The following is a 24,750-nucleotide window of genomic DNA, read 5'->3' on the forward strand; positions in this document are numbered from 1 at the left end:
GTGCAGTGAAAGCCCAGACAGCAGCTGAAATCTCTCAGTAGTTGTTCATAAAGCTTCTGTCCTTCCTCGGTGTAAATGAATGCCAGCTGCTTCAGTCCAACATCTAGATTAGCAGGAGGATGAAGATGAACACAGGGTGGACATTTCAGCAAGACAACGATCCACAACAGCTTTCAGAGAAAGGCAATCAAGCTGTAGAATGGCCCAGCCAATCACCTGAACCCAATCCAATAGAGAAAACAGAATAAAGCTCAGATTTGATAGACGAGACCCACAGAAGCATCGAGGTTTACACACTGTTGATGTCTGTGAGAAACTCACACCTGAGCAATGCATGAGGCTTCATTCTACGTATGAGAGACATCTTTATGCTGGACTGAACAAGACTGTTATATAAAGTATTAAACACATTTCAGTAGTTCAGTATTTTCTCCTTCTGTCATTCCATTGTTATTACACAGAACTTCAGAAATTTTTTGTTTGTTTTTTGTTTAATGTTTGTATTGTTTGGGGTTTTAACCATAATCTGATTTAATTTGTCAACAGCTCTTTTAGAAACATTATTCCCAGGGAAAAAAAAAAAAAAAAACATGATATGTTCAACACTTCTTTGCCTCACTTTGGATGAAATATGTTATAATTTTGTCTGTAAAACTTTTGAAGGCAAGACTAAATTAATATATTGATCATTCTGTACTTTGTCATAAAATGACATGTCTGATTTTTATTTATTGTGAAAATACTTATAGGGAGTCAAACCTGCCTCTGTAAATTAACCTGTAGATTTAATGAAAAAATAATTAAACGAACAGAAAAGATATCAGCATCAGCTCAAACAAAGAAAATATCTTCAAAAATCCAATATTGCGTATGCCTACTATATTTTAGGTCCTTAAGAAGTATTTAAGTTGACTTATTATAATCCGGTTTGTTGATTTTCTGAAATAACAAACTATTTACAACACTGTATTGTGAACTATATCCTTACCTTGAAACATGGCCGTGGTAGTGGGGGGGAAAGTGGACCAGACTACCCAGGGCCCCGTCTAGGGAGAGGGCCCTTTAAAATCCCACCAATTTTTTATTATTATTAATTTTTTGTAGCCTACTTCGAATTAATTGGCCCCTCCAATTGATGTCAATGTCATTATATATTTAAAAATATATTGATAACACCCCCCAGCCCAAGTTAAAGTTAACATAGTCAACTCCAGACAGCTGCTAATGCAGGGCTCGAAATTGCGACCATTTTGGTCACATATAATGCTGATTTGTGTACAGTCATTACTAGGGAAACCGTAATATTTCAGCGCTCCTAAAGCGCCCCCTTGTGACAGAGAATGAATTTTTATTTCCAATAAATTTTTTCAGCTGTTTATGGTCAAATTATTGCAATTATCGATCCATGTGTAAATGTGAAAGAAGTTAATGTGCCTTTTAAAAAACTAAACAATTAAGTAATACTACTATAAGAAATGATATACTTGATGTATGCTAATGTTAAATCTTTAGCTTAGTTTGTCAACCAGGCTGCTTGTTGCTGTAAGTAAATTATGGGCCAGGCCAGCTAACGTCAGGTTGCCAACATTAACCAGTTTCAGAAACAACCAGTGGTTCCGACACACCAGCAGCAGCAGCACTCAATGGTGGTGAATGAAAGAACCAGTCCTATTTTGTTTGAAAGAACCAAACACTATTTGTGCACGTTTATATTCAAATAATTAAAAAAAAAAAAAAATGTGTAGGGGGCCCACTGACATTGACAGGGTACAGGGCCCAGAATTTGGTGCTACGCCCCTGCCTTGAAATAAAATGCATCATACAGCAAAAAAGATAATGGTCATATCACTCACCTTATTAGCAACATGCTAAACCATGTTTACTGGGCTAAATCATGCTGGAAACCTGTTAACAAATATGTTAAAACATTTAATCAGGACTTTAATTGATAGAAATGTGATAAAGCATATTAGCAGTCAGTTTTCATGCTGAAATATGCCAAATAGTGTGGTAAATCTAATTAGCAATGTGATAAAACATGTTGACATTGTGCTGTGTTTTTGCTAGAAACATGTTAGTTACGTAATATAAATCTGTTGACTACTTATGACAACACTAATGATAATAATAGTGATATAGCAGAGCTATAATCCCAGCAGGCACACATCATAAGATGTTAACATTAGGCTAGATTTAGGTTGTGACGTCAGGTGACCAAAATTCAATGTGTAGTCAGCGTCTTAGGATGTTATGTTGACGTCCAATAATGGCATACACATTTACCTTGATGTTTGGTTGATTTTAGGTTGTGTTGGAAAGTGACCAAAATAAAACATCTGATAGATGTCATGTGGGTAACGTCCACACAACATCAAGCTGTAACATGATTAGACGTTGATATTTGGTTGATTTTAGATTGGACAGTGACAGGTTCTGATGTCTACCAGATTTTCATTTCCAAACAAAATCCAACATCCTCGACGTTGGGGTACGTCAATATGACGTCCTGTTCCTGCAGGGATGCAACATAGAGCAATTTAGCATAACGTTACATGTTTACTACTGATAAAGCACAACCATAGAATAACATCCCTGCTGAAAAATCCAGCTTAAACCAGCCTAGGGTGGTCGGCTGGTTTTAGCTGGTCGACCAGGCTGGTTTTAGAGAGGTTTTGGCCACTTCCAGGCTGGTTTCCAGCCATTTCCAGCCTGGTCTTAGCTGGTCAGGCTGGGAGATGACCAGCTAAAACCAGCTTGACCAGCCTAGCCAAGCTGGGAGTCCAGCCAAAACCAGCTATATCCAGCTTAAACCAGGCTGGTCAAGCTGGTTTTAGCTGGATTTGGCTGGTAATTTTCCAGCCTGACCATGCTAATACCAGGCTGGAAATGGCTGGAAACCAGCCTGGAAATGGCCAAAACCCCTCTAAAACCAGGCCTAGGCTGGTTTAAGCTGGATTTTTTTTAGCAGCGATGTAGCAATAACTGTATAATTAGTAATTCTGTAGTATTTCAATTATGTTATGAATAAGAAACACAAGTGATATATACAGGATAAAACATGCTAGCAAACATGCTAAAGCTTGCTAAAACATGCTAGCAACATGCTAAATCATGATAGCAACATGCTAAAGATGCTAAAACATGCTAGCAACATGCTAAATCATGCTAGCAACATGGTAAAGCTTGCTAAAACTTGTCAGTAATAAAAGCATGCTGGAAGGATGTAAGCAACATAATATAGCAAGTAACAAAATACCACTACCTACTATACAATACATATAATACACCACAGGTACAGCGCTCAAACCAAGACACAAGGTAAAGCTGATGTTCACTGTGTGTTTTCAGGATGGCGGAAGACAAAGACATGGGGAAACATGTCGAATGCCTGTGCCGCATCATCTCTTTGTCAACCTGAAGAGCTTCACGTACAACACTATCGGCGAGGACACGGACATCTTCTTCTCTCTGTATGACCTCAGAGAGGGCAAGCAAATCAGGTAGGAATTGTCATGTGAAAGGCTGTGTATGCATTCAGTGCTTACAGCCAGCTTTTCTTCTTACAATGGCGACGCTTTTATGAGTAATTATTCTAAAGGAACAGTGGAAAACAGCACAAGAGGTCCCGTCAGGAATAAAGTGAGGCGTCATTTTGAAAACATCAAGGTCTGGCAAATGAAAGCGTGCGCAAATACCGCCCACATGTCTTCTTTACTTGTTCAAAATGAAAACACAGAACTTTCTCTGAAACAGCTGAAGGATGAGATGAGGACAAGAGAACTTGATGAAGTATGCATGTACAGATCTCTGGGTTCCCTGCTGAAAAATCCAGCTTAAACCAGCCTAGGCTGGTTGGCTGGTTTTAGTTGGTCGACCAGGCTGGTTTTAGAGGGGTTTTGGCCACTTCCAAGCTGGTTTCCAGCCATTTCCAGCCTGGTCTTAGCTGGTCAGGCTGGGAGATGACCAGCTAAAACCAGCTTGACCAGCCTAGCCAAGCTGGGAGTCCAGCCAAAACCAGCTATGTCCAGCTTAAACCAGGCTGGTCAAGCTGGTTTTAGCTGGATTTGGCTGGTCATTTTTCCAGCCTGACCAGCTAAGACCAGGCTGGAAATGGCTGGAAACCAGCCTGGAAATGGCCAAAACCCCTCTAAAACCAGGCTGGTCAACCAGCTTAAACCAGCCAACCAGCCTAGGCTGGTTTAAGCTGGATTTTTCAGCAGGGTTGAGCTATGCTATTAAGACATTGCAAGCCTGAGCAGATTTTATTTCCCTAACTGTAAATCTATTTAGTGAATGTCTCACATGCTAACAAAATGCTGTTAAATCAGACGACTGATGTGATAAAGCATATTAGCAGTGCATAAATCATGCATAAACATTCTAGTAATTAGATAACACAGTGCACTAATGCTAGCGCCCATGCTAGCAATGATGTTGTAGTTCCTGGAGGGCCGGTGTCTTGCAGATTTTAGCTCTAACCCTAATCAAACACACCTGAACAAGCTAATCAAGCTCTTTCTAGGTATACTTGAAAACACCCAGGTAGAGGTCTGCATTCCGTACAGCGTGAGCCGCGGGACCAGATTTTTGCGGCGCAGGAATAAATTTCCGAATAAAGCACGGGATCGGTCGGTAACTGTTTTAATTTTGGACGGGAGCGGGCGGTCTAACACTATCGCTCCCGACTCCCGAGCAAGCGAGCACGCATATGTATGTGTGTGAATTAGACAGCGTGATGCTGCGTTTAGCTTGTTTGTTGCTGTGCGTGTGTATGTTTGTGTGTATGTGTGTCTATGTGTGTGTGTGTGTGTGTGTGTGTGTGTGTGTGTGTGTGTGCGCGAATGAGAGAGAGCGCTTTGTGCTCTGTGTGTGTGTGTGTGTGTGTGTGTGTGTGTGTGTGTGTGTGTGTGTGCGCGCAAATGAGATGTATGTTTGTCTGTGTGTGTGCGCGCGAATGAGAGAGAGAGAGCTTTGTGCTCTGTGTGTGTGTGTCTGTGTGTGTGTTTGTGTGTATGTGTGTCTATGTGTGTATGTGTGTTTGTGTGTGTGTGTGTGCGAATGAGAGAGAGAGCGATTTGTGCTCTGTGTGTGTGTGTGTTTGTGTGTATGTGTGTCTATGTGTATGTGTGTCTGTGTGTGTGCGCGCGAATGAGAGAGAGAGCTTTGTGCTCTGTGTGTGTGTGTGTGAGAGACAGAGCGTGATGCCAATGTGTGTGTCAGTTTCTTGGTGCTTATTTATCTTTGTGTGCGTGTGTGTGTGTGTGTGTGTGTGTGTGTGTGTGCGTGTGTGCGTGTATGTGTGTTTATACAGACAGGTTGTTGTAGGCAGTCTGGACTTTGTGTAGCTGGGTGGTTTTGTTCTCGCATCACTCGTTAGTGGGAACGAGTGCAGCAGGTAGAAAACGGGGCGGGGCGGGCAGCGGGACAACAAATGCTGAATATAAGCAGGAGAGGTCAGGTTCGGGCTTAAATCTGGCGGGAGCAGGTTTCAAAATTTAGTCCCGTGCAGATCTCTACACCCAGGCAGGTGTGTTAAGGCAAGATGGAGCTAAACCCTGCAAGGACACCAGCCATAAAGGACTGTGACCCCAGTTCTAAATCATGTGAGAATATGTTAGCAACATGCTAAATCTTTTCACTTTATATACAAAGTGTCATGAAACATTCAGAAGGCATTTTGTGGAAAAAGTTGCCACAGGCATGTGTTATGAGTGTTGCTTTTGTTTACAAACCTCAAGTCAATTGCTATTCAGACAATTGGACGGAGCTTGACTCCCCCCTCCCAAAAAAATGACTTGTTAGAAAGAGGAAGAGGATTTGCTTGAAACACCCTTGAGGGAGTCCAGTTTCAGTGACCATAATAGACTCAACTGAGACTCAAAGACGAGGAGACTCTTCCTCCCGTTACACAACGGAAGCTTGTTTTGTTTCCCCTCTGCAGTTCGTTATGCTAATCTTAAGAGAAGTAAGGCCACTGGCAGATTTCTCCAAAGGGAGTGTTTAAAAAGTAATTCATACACCTCATTAATTAAATTAGAGAAGCGTTTGTAGGACACTAAGAGACGATCACTAAATGTTTCTGTTTGAAGCAGCGGCTCAGTAAGTTCATGTGCTAGCCTTTCATCATTTTGAATGCCAAAAAGAAAAGCAACCATAGCGCTAATTAGGATGGCCAGACCCCTTATACCGCCCCCATGTTATTATTTTTCATTGAGGAAGCCAAAACACTCAAGTTCTGTCTAAGCATTTTAGATTATGTTTATTATTCTGAGATAAAGTTATGCTAAATCATGTTAGAATCATGCTAACAACCCTTTGAGGCTTCTAAATAGTGTTAATCAGTGTTGGTAACATGTTAAACATGCTAGAAATGTACAAACTGTTTGAAAACATTTAGGGGGCGACACACCCTGCAAAAAATTTCAGTTTAAACCAGCCTAGGCTGGTTGGCTGGTTTTAGCTGGTTGACCAGGCTGGCTTTAGAAGGGGTTTTGGCCACTTCCAGGCTGGTTTCCAGGCATTTTCAGCCTGGTTTTAGCTGGTCAGGCTGGGAGATGACCAGCTTAAACCAGCTTGACCAGCCTAGCCAAGCTGGGAGTCCAGCCAAAACCAGCTATATTTGGCTGGTCATTTTCCAGCCTGACCAGCTAAAACCAGGCTGGAAATAGCTGGAAACTAGCTGGTTGACCAGCTAAAACCAGCCAACCAGCCTAGGCTGGTTTAAGCTGGACTTTTCAGCAGGGCAGTGGCGCAGTGGGTAGCATGATTACCTTACAGCAAGAAGCTCACTGGTTTTAGTCTAAGCTGGGTCAGTTGGTGTTTCAGTGTGGAGTTTGCGTGTTCTTCCCGTGTTGGCGTGGGTTTCCTCCGGGTGCTCCAGTTTACCCCACAATTCAAACAGATGCACTATAGAGGAATTGATTAACTAAGTTAGCCGTAGTGTGTGTGTGTGTGTGTGTGTGTGTGTGTGTGTGCGTGCGTGCGTGCGTGTGTGTGTGTGTGTGTGTGTGAATGAGTGTGTGAATGAGAGTGTGAATGAGTGTGTATGGTTGTTTCCCAGTGCTGAGTTGTTGCTGGAAGGGCTTCCGCTGTGTAAAACATATGCTGGAATAGTTGTTGGTTCATTCCGCTGTGGTGACCCCTGATTAATAAAGCGACTAACCTGGAAAGTAAATGAATGAATGAAAACATTTAAGGCTATGATAGTACATGCTAGGGATGTACTAACTATGCTAGCAGTAGCCTTTGCTAAATTATGCTAAATCACATTCTAGTTGTAAGTTGCTGTAAAAACACTAGAAACATGCTGGCATTATTTTAGAAACATTCTACCATGTTAAAACATCTAGCAACATCCAAAACATGCCATCAGTGTGCCGTGTGATTCTAAAACATGCTAGCAACATAACTCATGACAGTGTGTTGAATCATGTTAGCATATATTAAAACATGCTTAGCAGTGTGTTGCTAGTTTAGGAGCAAGTTGTTGGCCATTCAAGCAGCGTGATAAAACATGCTAGCAGTGTGTAAAGCTTCTATTAATTTGATATTACATTTTAGCACATGACATCAAAATAGAAATATGGTAGCGATGTGTTTATAAGCAATGGGTTAAATAATGCTTTAAAATAATGTTAAACTATGTGTTAAACATGCTAGAAATGTGATAGCTGTCTGCTAAAAAATGCTAGCAGTGTGCTAAATCTTGTTAGAAACATGCTACTTATGTGACATTACAGTGAAATATGCTAGTTACTTAAAACATTGTAGCATGATGCTACATCATGTTGAACAACATACTATACACTAGCAGTGTTAAGTCACAATAGAAATATGCTAACAGTGTGCTGTCTGCTAAAAAAGCTAGCAGTGTGCTAAATCTTGTTAGAAACATGCTACAGTACTTATGTGACGTTACAGTGAAAATATGCTAGTTACTTAAAACATTGTACCATGATGCTACATCATGTTGAACAACATACTATACACTAGCAATGTTAAGTCACAATAGAAATATGCTAACAGTGTGCTGTCTGCTAAAAAATGCTAGCAGTGTGCTAAATCTTGTTAGAAACATGCTACTTATGTGATGTTACTGTGAAATATGCTAGTTACTTAAAACATTGTAGCATGATGCTACATCATGTTGAACAACATACTATACACTAGCAGTGTTAAGTCACAATATAAATATGCTAACAGTGTGCTGTCTGCTAAAAATGCTAGCAGTGCGCTAAATCTTGTTAGAAACATGCTACAGTACTTATGTGACGTTACAGTGAAAATATGCTAGTTACTTAAAACATTGTAGCATGATGCTACATCATGTTGAACAACATACTATACACTAGCAGTGTTAAGTCACAATAGAAATTTGCTAACAGTGTGCTGTCTGCTAAAAAATGCTAGCAGTGTGCTAAATCTTGTTAGAAAAATGCTACTTATGTGACGTTACAGTAAAATATGCTAGTTACTTAAAACATTGTAGCATGATGCTACATCATGTTCAACAACATACTATACACTAGCAGTGTTAAGTCACAATAGAAATATGCTAACAGCGTGCTGTCTGCTAAAAAATGCTAGCAGTGTGCTAAATCTTGTTAGAAACATGCTACTTATGTGACATTACTGTGAAATATGCTAGTTACTTAAAACATTGTAGCATGATGCTACATCATGTTGAACAACATACTATACACTAGCAGTGTTAAGTCACAATAGAAATATGCTAACAGTGTGCTGTCTGCTAAAAATGCTAGCAGTGTGCTAAATCTTGTTAGAAACATGCTACTTATGTGACGTTACAGTGAAATATGCTAGTAACTTAAAACATTGTAGCATGATGCTACATCATGTTAAACAACATACTATACACTAGCATTGTTAAGTCACAATAGAAATATGCTAACAGTGTGCTGTCTGCTAAAAATGCTAGCAGTGTGCTAAATCTTGTTAGAAACATGCTGCTTATGTGACGCTACAGTGAAATATGCTAGTTACTTAAAACATTGTAGCATGATGCTGTATCATGTTAAACAACATACTATACACTAGCAGTGTTAAGTCACAATAGAAATATGCTAACAGCGTGCTAAATCATGCTAGTGCATATGTGATATTACCCAGCAGGCACAGAACATCATCAGACGTTAATATATCAGCTGACCAAAAAACAGTGTCTAGTCAGCGTCTAAGGACAACGTTATTCTGATGTAACGATGCCACATTTCGTTTGGTTGATAAGTTGATTTGGGGTAAACCGGAGCACCCAGAGGAAACCCACGCCAACATAAATGTCAAATGACCCAGCCAAGGCTCGAACCAGTAACCTTCTTGCTGTAAGGCGATCATGCTACCCACTGTGCCACCCCTAAATCATGGAAGAAACATGCTAAAACATATCAGAAACGTTGAAACAATATTCAAAAGCATGCTAGCTAGCGTTCACTAATTCATGTTATGAACATGCTAGCAACCTGACAAAACAATTCAGAAACACTCCAGCTACATACCGACATCGAACTTTGTCTACAGACTTCACTAACTAGTGCACCCTTGCTGATTTTGGGTAGTTTCACTTTAGAATCACCAGAGCATGTTTTTGGCAGCTATGGCTGTGTTTGTGAGCTCTTGTGATTTTCAGTCTTGATCTGCTGCTAGCGCGTGATGGCTGCTCGTGTTTGTCCTGAGGGAGGTTTTCTCATGAGAGACCCCATGCTGATGATTCTCACCATGAAACAGAGCGATTTCTCTACCTCGCATGTTTTTTTTTTATTCTCTGTGTTCTCATTTCACATTCCCTCTAAGTGCTCTTGGCCGAGTCTAGACGGCGTTTTCTGTGTGAGTTAAGCTTTGCGTTTTATCTTTTTCCCCTCTGCAGCTCTTTATAATGGAAGGCATACATTGCTAACAAAACCCACAGATCATCGCAGTGCTTTTTTGTGGTTAAACATGCGTCGCTTTTAGACTTTTGGTTTCCTTTAATCCTATACTTAATGCATTACATATTACATATATACAGTTGATGTTTAACAGAGCAAGATAATTTTCACAGTATGTCTGATAATATTTTTTCTTATGGAGAAAGTCTTATTTGTTTTATTTCAGCTAGAATAAAAGCAGTTTTACATTTTTTAAACACTATTTTAAGGACAAAATTATTAGCCACTTTAAGCATTTTATTTTCCGATAGTCTACAGAACAAACCATCGTTATACAATAACTTGCCTAATTACCCTAACCTGGCTATTTAACATAATTAACCCATAGATATATACATTAGATGTTGCCTACCCTGTTGTTGTCTTTTGGAAGGAATGCGTCAATAGAGCCGCCATTTTGGTACAGGGTATTGCTCCATTGAAATGAATGTGGGACCAAGGTACAGTGGAGGACTGTGGCCATCCAAAGCCGGAGATATACACATATACACATATATCTATGATCGGGAGTTTTCCTGGATGTTAGTATTCAAATTTTTTTTTAATTACGAAAATTATAATTTTACATCACTTTTCTACATTGATGGATCAGTGACCGCACAGGCATTTCTGACAAAAAGCTTGTGTTTGTGTGTATGGAAATGTACTATCCACCCTCCCTGTTAAATTGGATCTAATCCGTGTCCTGAACCACACCTCCTCTCCTGCTTTTACTTCTCATACTGACGGAGGGAGCGATTCATTTGTGAATGAATCCCCCAAACGACTCTTTCACTAACAGACAATAATACCAGTTTCTGGCAGCGCAGCATCGCGTTGTCATATTTCTTTTGCATTGTTTGCTGATTTTATTCAACAAAACTAGCATAAGTCGAGCATTTAGTGCGATATGGAGCTACTTTGCCTTATGGTGAATGCAGTAAGTGACTGTTATCATCAATGACGTTATCTGTTTAGCACAAAAGTTCAGAACATACAAAAACGTAAAAACTTAATCTTAACTATGAAATGTTCTGCCTTTGTGCTTTGTTTTCTTTGTTTGCTCGTTACTACACCTGTACACAGTGCTAAAGTCTAGCATCTTCACGTAATAACACTGTCTTGACTAGTGCAGTTGAATGACATTTGTCCTGGGAGCACTGTACCAATGTGGCGGCGCTATTGACGCATGCTCAGGGTCCCTATGCGACATCTAGTGTATATAACTATGTAATTAACCTAGTTAAGGCTTTACATGTCACATTTAGCTGTATATAAGTGTCTTGAAAAATATCTAGTCAAATATTATTTACTGTTATCATGGCAAAGATAAAATAAATCAGTTAAAACTCTTATGTTTAGAAATGTGTTCAAAATCTTCTCTTCATAAAACAGAATTTAGGGGAATAAAAACAGGGGGTCTAGTAATTCAGGGGGGCTACTAATACTTACTCCAAGTGCCGTTTATATTAAAGCTGAAATTTAGCAACACCAAATTGGTGTTTTGTAACATCTAGTTTTTATGAGGTGGGTCATTAGCCCAATGCTCAACCCCCAACCTGGAGGACCAGGACATACTTAGGACATACACTTTGGACTTGTGGAGGAAACAGAAGCATCAAAGGGAAACCCATTCCAACACGAGGAGAATATGCAAACTCCACACAGAAACACCAATTGACACGGCCGGGGCTCAAACCAGTGACCTTCTTGCTGTGAGGCCTCAGTGCTAACCACTGCGCCACCATGCAGGCCACATATATACACATACATAAATATACAGATAAAGATATAACTTTCTTCATTCAATCATTTTCCTTCGGCTTAGTCCCTTTATTAATCAGGGGTTGCCACAGGATAATGAACCGCCAACTTATCCAACTTATGTTTTACACAGTGGATTGCCTTTCAGCTGCAACCCAGCACTGGGAAACACCCATACACACTCATTCACCCATACACTAATACACTACAGCCAATTTAGTTCATCAATTCCCCTATAGCGCATGTCTTTGGACTGTGAGGAAAACCAGAGCACCCATAGGAAACCTTTTGTCACATTAAAGACATTTAAAACTGTGAATATGCTGAGTAAAAAGATAGCTTGGCAGTTTCTAGTTTAATCTTCTCTCTCTCACTCACACTCTCTCTCTCTCTCTCTCTCTCTCTCTCGTTTTACCTGAAGAAGTGCTTCTTTTAAAGGGATTTGACTTGACATCTTAATTTATGCCAGCTCATCCCTGTAATTAACGGAATGATTAATATTATTGCAGATTCTATGTCCCAAGAGCTACATCGTGATTTCAAGTCCTGCAAAATACACCAAAATGCATCATGTTATATAAATGGCATCAGTAGCCGATGAAGGCTGGCCAAATGATTATTCACCCGGCGCCCACAGATCCGTGTCTCTCTCTCTTTCTCTGTCGTCCCACTCCTCGTGCGTCTGTCAGGCTGTAGCGGTGCCTCTGCCTCCCTCTCAAAAGCTGTCTGACCCTCAGCGGGACACAGATTCCTACAAAACCAGATCAGTCCTGCTCAGGTCTGAAACCAGAAAGATACTGAACACATCTGTTTCTTTGGGGGGTTGGGTTTTTGTAGTTTGGTTTTTTGGATTGTTTGGACTAGACCAGGGGTGCACAGACTCAGTCCTGGAAGGCTGGTGTCCTGCAGAGTTTACCTCCAACTTCAATTAGGTACACATAGACCAGCTAAATAAGCTCTTTCTAGGTATACTAGAAACTTTCAGACTGGTGTGTTGAAGGATGTTAAAGCTAAACTATGCAGGACACCGTCCCTCCAGGAATGAGTTTTGGTGCCGCTGGTCTAGACTAATAAAGAAAGGAATACATTTAGATCCAAGTATAACATCAGGTGTAATTGAGCGTTGTGTCATTCTTATGTTTGCACTTTGTGCCATTACATCCTATTTTTGGTTGGTTTAGATATCCTTAGTCTGCGTTGTATTCATATTTCATCAAAGTGTGATCCATATTGCCAGAGTCTTCTAGTGATTATTCAAATAAATCACATTAACTAGTGGCAATCGCACTTAAGTTTCTTAGTTGCAAGAACTTCTTATTAACCCTTAGTTGCAATAACTTTCAGATGAAGTGTTGTGGAACTGCACTTCCAATCCAATTTATTGGCAGGAATGAACAAACCACATATTTCAGCAGAAAGTAAAATCACACTCTAGCCTTTAGGATTTCACACTTGTTTTCTGTTGCTCTGCCTGGTTTGAGTCTCAGCACTCTTTTTTTCCAATCTGTCTGCCACTTGTTCCTCCAGTCACACTCATGCATCATGACAAACATACTGTATTCAGAGGCACTCACACATTCCTGACAAATCCAACTGGAAGCATCTGCACCACCGGCTGGAGACTGACAGAGAGAGAGAAGCTCAACAGCACTGGTGATTGAGGATACACCATGTCTTGAAATGCAGAGCATAGCAGGGAAATAATGATCCTGAATAACTTATAACTGAATAATGTTACTGATTAAATACAACCAGAGAAATAATTAAGATAATTACAAACATATTACGATGCTACTATTTAACTGTAGAACAAATTAGTGGTGTACCTGGGGAAAGGGCATAATCAGTTGCAGGGCAGAAGACCATCAAAGCAGGTGCTAGTAGGGATATCAGCATGGCAGGACCCAGTTGGCGACCCAGAGTATAACCAAAAAGAAAGGCCATGATGTTGTCAATGGAGAGGGGGCTATAGTGGAAACCAGGCCAATGACAGATAAAATCAGTGGAGGTGGAGCTGAGGTGACCTGGACTGACCCAGGAGACCTGCAAGGTTAAGCCACTGGCTCAAAGCACAGAACTTCTACACAGATCTGATAATTGAAGTCAGACGTAAGAAAGTAATCTATAGAGTCAGAGGTCTGGAGGGGGTCAGTCAGAAGAGTGAAACACTACAGTGGAAGAAGATCAGTGACTGACTAATGTGGTGCTGGAGGAGCAAGGTCTTAGGACTGATGGGTCTTATTGAAGCTGAGCAAGCGTAGATCCATTTAGCAACAGCAACTTTAAATGGCTGAGGTATAAAGCCCAGGGTAGAAATTAGAGTTTGGCAGGCTGTGTCAAATCTAGGGAAGGTCATTGCGAAATTAGTTTAATGACTGATCAAGATGGGCCCAGAGGAACAAGGTAGCATGGTGGAGTCTAAGGACTGACAGATCCTGTTGAAAGCAACTGTGTAGCCAAGGAGATCAAGTTCAAGGCTGAAGTTCAGGACTCTGAGGTCTAAAGTGAATCCAAGCAATACACTTGCCTGGATAGAGCTGAAGACTAGAAGACAACCTGGCTTTGGCAGAAGAGTAGTCAGTGGGAGGCCAGGGCAGCAATGACATTGATTTTGACTGCTTAGAAATGCATGGGAAACTATGAATCATGGCCAACAAAAAAGACTTGAACGGGTTAATGTAGGAGACTTGAAACTGTCTGATGTAAGAGAATTGAAACTGTCTGATGTAGGAGACTTGAAACTGGCTGATGTAAGACAATTGAAACTGTCTGACGTAGGAGACTTGAAACTGGCTGATGTAGGAGACTTGAAACTGGCTGATGTAGGAGACTTGAAACTGGCTGATGTAAGAGACTTATAACTGACTGATGTAGGAGACTTGAAACTGGCTGATAAAGGATAATTGAAACTGGCTGATGTAGGAGACTTGAAACTGGCTGATGAAGGAGACTTGGAACTGGTCAATGTAGGAAACTTGGAACTGATCGATGTAGGAGACTAGGAATTGATTGATGTAGAAGACATGGAACTGGCTGATGTAGAAGACTTGAAACTGGCTGATGGAGGAGACTTAAAAATGGCTGATGTAGGAGACTTCAAACTGGCAGAAGTAGGAGACTTGAAAGTGGCTGATGTAGGAGACTTTAAACTGGCTGATGTAGGAGACTTGAAACTGGCTAATGTAGGAGACTTGAAACTGGCTGATGTAGGAGACTTGAAACTGGCTGATGTAGGAGACTTGGAACTGGCTGATGTAGGAGACTTGGAACTGGTCAATGTAGGAAACTTGGAACTCATCGATGTAGGAGACTAGGAATTGGTTGATGTAGAAGACATGGAACTGGCTGATGTAGGAGACTTGAAACTGGCATGAATAGGAGATTTGAAACTGGCTGATATAGGAGACTTCAAACTGGCAGAAGTAGGAGACTTGAAAGTGGCAGATGTAGAAGACTTTAAACTGGCTGATGTAGGAGACTTGAAACTTGCTGATATAGGAGTCTTTAAACTGGCTGATGTAGGAGACTTGAACCTAGCTGATGTAGGAAACTTGAAACTGGCAGAAGTATGAGACATGGAACAGGTCAATAAAAATAGTTGGAATTGAACCATCAAGGAGACCTGGGATTGGTTAATAAAGAAGACTTGTAAGTTTAGAAATGCATGGTAAATTATTATTCACAGCCAACAAAGGAGATTTGGGAATTCCTACCAAAAGAAACTTGAAACTGGCTGATGTAGGAGACTTGAAACTGGTCAATAAAAATAGTTGGAATTGGACTTGAATCTTCTCTTTGAACCTGCCTCCCATAACAGAATCACCAATTCTTGCTCTGCTTTCAGCAGCAGTTTTGGACCAGAGGGGTTACGTTGGTGCTGTGACCCGGATGGGAGTGAGGTAACGATAGAAGTAAGCAAAACAGAGATCAACTTGTGAGATCTCTGCAGGCAAACCTCACTCCTCTGATATCAGGAGGTGCTCTACCTATAGGCTGCGAACTTTAGTCTTCAGACTAGAGGTGATGCACTTGGAACTCTTGGAACTGACAAAGCAGTGGACAAAGAAGACGAATTGGACCTGGCCTACGAAGTATGGTGGAACTATGGAAAGCTATGTAGGCAAACTAGAGGCAGACAAAAGAGAGCAAAAATTGAAATGTGTGAAATGAAAATCTAGAAAACTGTAAAACATACGACAGACATACACATGACAATTATGCAACTCAAATTTCGATAAATGCATACTTTTTCTGACTGGTGTTGCATGAACTAATCTCTCTCTCTCTCTCTCTCTCTCTCTCTCTCTCTCTCTCTCTCTCTCTCTCTCTCTCTCTCTCTCTCTCTCTCTTTTGTTTTTTCAATGACCCATCTAGACATCAAAAGCGGTTTCTCATCAAAAACACACACCAGTCCTTTGTTTTGAATTAGATGCAGCCCATATTGTCAGTCACTATGAATGTGCCTTTATCTTACAAACGAATCATGTTCTTTAGCGATTGATTAAAATGCGTGACAGCTTTAAACACAGGTGAATCATTCATCCCTAAAGGTGCCTTTAATATTTGAGCTTGTTAATTGTGTACTTTGAGTCCCAGCAGTTCATTTTCTCATGTTTGAACCTAAATCTACAACTCTTTTTAATAAAAAGATCATATGTAGAGCTGAAGACCCATCAGCCTTTACACTCTCCCGACGCTAAGTATGTTATTAGCGTGTACAGCGTGAACTAGCGATTTCTGCATAATAAGGTTTGAACAATCGCAGAGGAGTTGTCTGAATGGGGCAGAGTCTGGAAATAATAGCTGGAAGGTTTTAATGAACACTTGTCACCGCTGCCAGAGGACAATAGCGTCTCCTGCGGGTAGTGGGTTGGCGTCGCGCAGCTCTGTGATTGGTTGTTTTTGGGCTAGTCGTTCCCTTTGGGTGAAACACACGTGAATGTGATGAGTCAATGTGAACATGTGAAACGTGCTGGAATGTGTAAACACTCTCATTGTATGAGCATATATGCATGATGCACATGTGAGAACAGAAATGCACCCATAGTGAAAAAATAGTATTAGCAAGGATTTTGTTGGTTTTCCTACAGCACATTTATGATATACGGTTGAGGTCAGAATTATTAAAATCTGCTTTTTATTCTAGTCGAAGCAAATAAGACTTTCTCCAGAAGAACAAAGATTTTCAGACATACTGTGAAAATTTCCTGAATCTGTTAAACAAGATTTGGGAGATATTAAAAAAGAAAGAAAATTCAAAAGGGTGCTAATAATTCTGACTTTACCGTATTTCTTATTAATTAATAATTTTATAATTAATTACATTACTTACATAGTTTTATGTTGAAAATAAAAATATAAACTGTGTAATACTTTAAAAAGTAATAGTAATGACTTTAGTGTATTTATGTATTTATTTGTTGTTGTGAAACACTGATTGAGGCATGTTCTATGTGAGAAAATACAGTAGTAAAAATGGGTAAATCTTTTTTTTTTTTTTTTTTTTGGCTTTTATAGTTGTTTTTGTTATTTTTTTTAAATAATTTACTGGAATTTTGCAAAAACAATGTTGGTGTGAGCTGTCTTTATTTCTTCTTTTCTGAGAATATTTATTTATTTATTTATTTATTTTGTTGATTTATTTATTTGCTTATTTTAGTTATTAATACAATATTTATTACCTTTTATTTATTCAATTATTTTTAATTTTAGTTATTTGTGCAACTTTTATTAAACTTTTATTTATTTATTTTTATTTTAAATTTTTTATACATTTATTAACATTGAATTATTTATTTATTTATAAAATCACTCTCTTAATTTTTAACTTTATTTATTTATTTACTTTTTTTTTGTTTTTTTATTTTTAAAAATTTTTTTTTAAAAACCATTCATTCATTTCTTGTCGGCTTACTCCCTTTATTAATCCAGGGTCGCCACAGCGGAATGAACCGCCAACTTATCCCGCATGTTTTACGCAGCGGATGCCCTTTCAACTGCAACTTATCTTTGGGAAACATCTATACCAATTCACCTGTACCGCATGTGTTTGGACTGTGGGGGAAATCAGGGCACTCAGAGGAAAGCAACGCAAACGCAGGAAGAACATGCAAACTCCATGCAGAAACGCCAACTGACCCAGCCGAGACTCGAACTAGCAGCCTTTTTGCTGTGAAGCGACAGCACTACCTACTGTGCCACTGCGTCACCTTATTTATTTATTTATTTTTTTTTCATTTTTTAATTTTATTTATTTATACAACATTTATTAACATTTATTATTTATTTATTTGTTCATTCATTTAGTAACCATTTATTTTTTCATTTATTTATTTATACAACATTTATTACCCTTTTATTTATTTATTTATTTATTTAGTTATTTGTTTTTTTTTTTTGTTATTTGTGTATTTATTTATTAGCTTTTATTTATTTTTGTTATTTTTTTTCTGATTTCTGCAACATTTATTACTATTTATTTATGTATTTAGTTATTTTAGTTATTTATGCAACATGTATTAACTTATTTCTTTATTTTAGTTATTTATGCAACTTTATTAACCTTTTATTTATTTGTTTTTTTTACATTATTAATTTTTTTATTTGTTTGTTTATCTATTTATTATATGAGTTTGCTATTTTATCTGCTTTATGCAATATTAATGTTATAAAAAGCAAAGTCATTTGTTTATTTATTTATTTTCTTTTTCACATTTCACATTTCATATACATCCAAGAGAAACCAATACCTCTTTTTTGATTAAATGTTTTGCTGTTTTTTCCTCTGTGTGTCCACTGCCTGTACTTCACCTGGGCTTTCTTTGCAACATGAAAAACCTTTATTTAAATTTAGAATTTATAACACATGTAAAGTGAGCGGCACATCGACACTCATTACACTAGACTCAATGCAATTTCACACACACTAACAGCACAGTTTCATCATGAACTCCAGTTTATAGACTCTGAATATATTACACACATGCTGGTTTGAGTCCCGTCTGGATCAGTTGGAAGGGCATCCTTTGTGTAAAACATATGCTGGATTAGTTGGCGGTTCATTGCTTTGTGGTGACCCCTAATTAATAAAGGGACTAAGCCAAAAAGAAAATGAAGGAATGAATGAATTATCTTTAATGAACATTGTAGGCAACAAGGCATGTAATGTTTATTGTATGTATCCTATTAAAATATGTATTTTTATTCATTAATTGTGTTCATTTCAAGCACAAGCTAAATGACTGGCTCATGTTTACTTTACTAAATTTGAGTTCTCTTTTGTTTTATAGTGAGAAGTTTATGGTCAAACTCAACAAAAATGGTGGCCCGAAAAACCCGGAGAAGGTCGACCGCCTTTGCGCACTCTTTACGGTGAGAAAAAAAATCATCAAGCTCATCTGTCTTTCACAACCAGAGAATATTGGCTACTCTAACACATGCTAACAAATTAGCTATTTGTTGAAATGTTACAAATGTTATGTTAGCAGTGTGCAAAAATGTGCTTGAAAGTGTAATGAATCTTAAATACTTATACAAAATGTTAACAAAATGTTAACAACATGCTAATAGCATCATTCTAAAATATGACGTATAAAGCATGGAAGTAATGTGCTAATATGCTAAAGCATGAAATGCAGTAGAGCATGTTAGCAATGTGTTAAAACAAGAAAGCACCATTCTAAGGCTTAAAATATAATACAACATTATTAATTCAGAATAATTATAATTTTATAATTTATTAATGCTAATGCTAGCTACCACAGATTATAATAGCAATGTGCTGAAAATGCTACCACAGGTTTAACACACATCCCTGCTGAAAAATCCAGCTTAAACCAGCCTAGGCTGGTTGGCTGGTTTTAGCTGGTCAACCAGCCTGGTTTTAGAGGGGTTTTGGCCATTTCCAGGCTGGTTTCCAGCTATTTCCAGCATGGTCTTAGCTGGTCAGGCTGGAAAATGACCAGCCAAATCCAGCTTAAACCAGCCTGACCAGCCTGGTTTAAGCTGGATATAGCTGGTCTTGACTGGACTCCCAGCTTGGCTAGGCTGGTCAAGCTGGTTTTAGCTGGTCATCTCCCAGCCTGACCAGCTAAAACCAGGCTGGAAATGGCTGGAAACCAGCCTGGAAGTGGCCAAAACCTCTCTAAAACCAGCCTGGTCGACCAGCTAAAACCAGCTGACAAGCAGCAGGGATAGTATATACACTAGTTAGTACATCAGCTGAAGTGGCGTAGCTGTGCATTTATACTTCTACACGCTGTCTCTGTTGGTCTGCATTAACACTTCTGAAACACTAGTTGGCAGTGAGGTATTTATGTCGCTTTGTGTCGAGTTTCTTCGCTGGTGTTTTGTTTTTTCTAAACGCTTCCTGAATGTACAAGTGGCTCAAACTTGCTCATTTTGAGGCAGGAACAGGCAGACGTGTAACAACTTTAAGCATAAGTTAAACACAAAACAAAACTTTTAAACTCCACACTTGTAAACAATCGCTCCATCGTGCTCACACGGCTCTCAGCCCCGCCCAGACTCGTCAGCGCTACCAATCTGACCAATCACAGAACTTGCGCCACGCATCGTTGCGACGTGTAGTTAAATTTTTTGAGAGGTGCGCATCAGCGACACCGACGCCCACAGTGTAGGACTATGCGTCAACGCGTAGGCTGCGCCGAAGCATACGCATGCGCTTGACGCAGAAGTATAAATCAGCCTTTAGTCAATATCATGTGCTGTAATATCAATTACATATTTAAACAACTAGCAACACTGTGACTTGTTTAACAATTTGCTAAAATGTTAGTCACCCCTGCTGAAAAATCCAGCTTAAACCAGCCTAGGCTGGTTGGCTGGTTTTAGCTGGTCGACCAGGCTGGTTTTAGAGGGGTTTTGGCCATTTCCAGGCTGGTTACCAGCCATTTCCAGCCTGGTCTGAGCTGGTCAGGCTGAAAAGTGACCAGCTAAATCCAGCTAAAACCAGCTTGACCAGCCTGGTTTAAGCTGGACATAGCTGATTTTGGCTGGGCTCCCAGTCTGACTAGGTTGGCCGAGCTGGTTTTAGCTGGTCATCTCCCAGTCTGACCAGCTAAGACCGGCCTGGAAATGGCCAAAACCCCTCTAAAACCAGCCTGGTTGACCAGCTACAACCAGCCAACCAGCCTAGACTGCTTTAAGCTGTTTTTTCAGTAGGGACGTTAAAATAACATTTTGCTGAAATATGCTAGTGCCAAATTCAAATGTAATGTTTAAAACAACATTCTAAAACAGTTAGCAATATGCTAGGCTATGTTAGCAATGCATGTAGACAAGCTAGCAATGTATAAAAACATGCTAACAATGCTAGAGATGTATGAAGGTATAGTACCAATGCTAAATAATAGCCTTCCAGTCCCTCTAAAAGCACTTAAGGACTCTAAACATGCGTCAAACATGTTGTCATACTCTGTTTCTTTGGTTTTTAACAGGTTTTATTATTAAAGCGTATTGCTCTGGCTGAAATATGCTTGTTTACATATTAAAGCATGTATAAAGAAATGAAGACGGAATGAAGTTCTCTTGTTTTCTTGCAGGACCTGAGCAACAAGGACATGAAGAGAGATCTGTACATTGTGTCTCAGGTCATCAGGACGGGTGAGTGTCTCGTTCTCACTCATGTCCTCTGTCCGCTTTCCTTCATTCTGAACCAAATGTGTCTGAGTTTCCACAAGGCAGTGGGCTTCTGCCAGGAAATGCATCTCTAGAGCGATTACGCAAGTAGCATTTGAGTTTAAAGAAAGATGAGCATCTCCATGCTGAAACAGGCCATTCAGACTCAAACCTCTCCTGCTGCGTATTTGGCACACAACTGGAACAAAATGGAAACGCAGCTCAATGGAGGCTTTTAACCTCGTTTGCAAGGATCCTGGAGACTTGTCTTTCATGATTAGGATGATGATGAGTGGACGGGGGTTTGCTTGAATGAGTGCTGAAAGACTTGGATTTCTGTGCATTTAAATAAATGTAGTTATTCTTTTGATTTAAAATTGTATAATGCAAATACTCAATGTTAAATGAAAATATTGCCAGCAGCTAGCTCTCACGTGGTCCTCCACTGAAGCTGAGCAGGGCTGAGCCTGATTAGTACCTGGATGGTAGAAAAGCTAGGTTGCTGCTAGAAGAGGGTGTTAGTGAGGCCAGCAAGGGGCGCTCAACCTGTGTCTGTGTGAGTCCTAACGCCCCAGTATAGTGAAGAGTATAGTGAAGGAGACACTATACTGCTCAGTGAGTGCCGTCTTGCGGATAAGACGTTAAAGTGAGGTCCTTCTTAAGAGTAGGGGTTTAACCCCAGCATCCTGGTCAAATTTGCCTGCTGGCCTCTGTCCATCATAGCCTTCTCACCATCCCCATGTCTCTTCTCCACCAATCAGCTGGTGTGTGGTGTGTGCAATATGGCTCCGTCGTGTCATCCAGGTGGATGCTGCACACTGGTGGAGGATGAGGAGATTCCCCCCAATGTTGCGTTTCCAGAGCGCTATACAAATGTAAAGAATTATTATTATTAATATGTTTTATTAATCAATACAATTTTTTATTTGCATTTTATGTAAAGCTTTTGGTCAATTGTAAATAAATAAAGTACTCATTAATATTTTCCTCATCATAGCAGTATACTAGCATCAAACTCTGTTTGAATCAGTCGTAAACACTCATGGTGTCACCTTATTAGTCTATATTTTAATTAGTATCCCTACTAAAAAAACAGCTTAAACCAGCCTAGGCTGGTTGGATAGTTCTAGCTGGTTGACCAGCCTACACTGTTAGACCTTACCAGGCGTTTTTACAGTAGAATACTGGCAACACTGTTGCCAGTTACTCACTGTAAAAGTTTGTTTGTAGTAAGTAACTGGCAACAGTGTTGCTATTTAATTACTGTAACTGAACCATTACAGTGAGTGGCTGGCAACAGTGTTGCCAGTTATTTACTGTAACCGAACCATTACAGAGAGTAGCTGGCAACAGTGTTGCCAGTTAATTACTGTAATAGAGCAGTAGTGGTAACTAACTGGAAACTGTGTACAGTTAATTACTGTACTGTAGTGTTACAACTCACAGCATTATACTGCATACACATTAATAGTATTTCATAGTCTTACTAAAATTAATTAGTATTCTTACCCGTTATTAAAAATAGAAGGCATAAAAATTTAGACAAATGTATTTTATTGTTTTGGTAGCAAACAAATAAACAACATAAAATGTATAACAAAATTAAGAAATCAGCAGATATAAATATTGTCTTGCATATTACAGGTCTGCACAGTAAGGCTGCGGTCACACTAACGTTTAAGCATGGAAAATTCTGTCATACGGCACTGCGAAAAGAAGTGGGATTAAACAAAATAATTAGAGATTGAAAAAGCAAGCGACTGGTCCATAGTTTAAATTTTTGTTCAGACAGGTCATGTTTTGATCTTTGATTGGTCTCAAGCAATCACATAATGTGATTTCGCAGGTCAGAGATCTCCAAGTTTGAACTTTCCAATGCTGCAAACAGTTAAATTTTTCGCATGAGCTAGCATTCCAGGTCTGCAGCATTCACATGCGTATCAATGGAAATCTAAAGGGAGAAAAGTGCAGTGTGACTGGGACTTTAACCTGTAACTCTAATTGAACACACCTGATCAAACTAATTAAGGCTTGTTAGAAATCTACAGGTAATGTTGAAGCAGGGTGTGAACTAAACTCTGCTGCGCTGCAGTCCTCCAGGAACTTGGGCTGTTTCTCAATTCCAAGAACGCAGAGAACGGACTTGCGTTCTTGTGGAGACCGGTCTTGCCAGGTGTCCTCGGAAGAACAAACTCAGGAGACCGCGAGGGCAGAGAACGCGTCCTTTGAGAAATGGGATGCTGCGTTCTTCCTGATGGTCATGTGACCTTCACGTGTTTTAAATGGAAATTATTTAAACATTACAGCACTCATACAACGATTTATTGTTTTTCCCCTCTTCAAAATATATACTTTGCATAAAAACATTAGAAATATACTCTGCACAATATAAATAAAACAGATTTTAGTACGAATTTCAGCAAACAACTCTTAATGTGTTTATTCCTTTATTAAGATGTTCATGTTAATGTTTACTTTCACCGTTTCATTTAGGGAAACTCCTGAGGTAAATAAGTGATATCTCTAAACTTTAATAATAAATCTAAATAAAATGCAGCGCTTCCCACCTCCAGTCGCAATGACTTCTGGGACTTCCAGAGCGAGTTTGGTGCTCAAGTCAGCATCAGTGCATCCTCGATATCAAGAACACATTCGGGAAGTTTAACACGTCCTCTGTACTTGCGGTCTTGAGTATTGGAACTGAAATTAGGCAGCTGATGATGACGTTTCACGAGAACACGAGGACGCAAGACCACTGAAGAACGCATATTGAGAAACAGCTTTGGAGTTTGACCCCCATGGTATATAGCATATTTTTAAAGCAACTGCCAACATTTAACACACACGCACGTGCACACACACACACACACACACACACACACGCACACACACACACACACACACACACACACACACACACACACAAAGTGCTGCAGTAAAATGTGATTCTCTCTCCTCAGTGCTGACCATGCAAAAAAAAAACTAAACTAAACAGCTAAAAACACAAAATATTTATTTTATTTTTTAAAGTTTCAAATAAATAAAAAATAAGCATATGAAAAGAACACACACATAGTCTCTCTCTCTCTCTCTCTCTCTATATATATATATATATAAACATGTTTGTCAAACACAGGCAGATACTGTGTCAATTCTCAATAAAAAGTTACAAATAATTATAAAAAACAAAAACAAAGTTGGCAACACCGAAAATCCAAAGGATCCAATCTTTTATTGTTATAATTATTATCTACTTTAAAATCACATGACCACAAACTTTTCTATTGTTTCTAATATAAATTCATAGGTGGAAACACAGCTCTGAAAAATACTTAGCAACAAACTCACAACCTGGGACCTGACAGTGGAGCTTTTGTGTGTGGATAGTTATTTGTATCATATTTTTTTGTGATTGCCTGTGATG

General features: G+C 39.3%; 1 protein-coding gene across 50 annotated transcripts in view; it reads left to right on the forward strand.

Moving 5' to 3' along the window:
• The window catches only part of dock3 (dedicator of cytokinesis 3), a 397,524-nt gene that overhangs the window by 253,588 nt on the left and 119,186 nt on the right, over nucleotides 1-24,750 (forward strand). For all 50 annotated transcript variants that reach the window (XR_012397895.1, XR_012397898.1, XM_009296480.5 and 47 more), the window contains exons 9-11: nucleotides 3,349-3,500; nucleotides 18,977-19,058; nucleotides 21,251-21,311. Coding sequence is in view for 48 of the 50 variants with exons in the window: in XM_009296480.5 (XP_009294755.3) it covers nucleotides 3,349-3,500; nucleotides 18,977-19,058; nucleotides 21,251-21,311 (295 nt within the window). In the remaining 2 variants the exon portion in view is untranslated. The remainder of the gene's footprint in view (nucleotides 1-3,348; nucleotides 3,501-18,976; nucleotides 19,059-21,250; nucleotides 21,312-24,750) is intronic.

The sequence above is a fragment of the Danio rerio genome, chromosome 22 (assembly GCF_049306965.1).
Source record: "Danio rerio strain Tuebingen ecotype United States chromosome 22, GRCz12tu, whole genome shotgun sequence".
In the NCBI taxonomy this organism is placed as follows: Eukaryota; Metazoa; Chordata; class Actinopteri; order Cypriniformes; family Danionidae; genus Danio; species Danio rerio.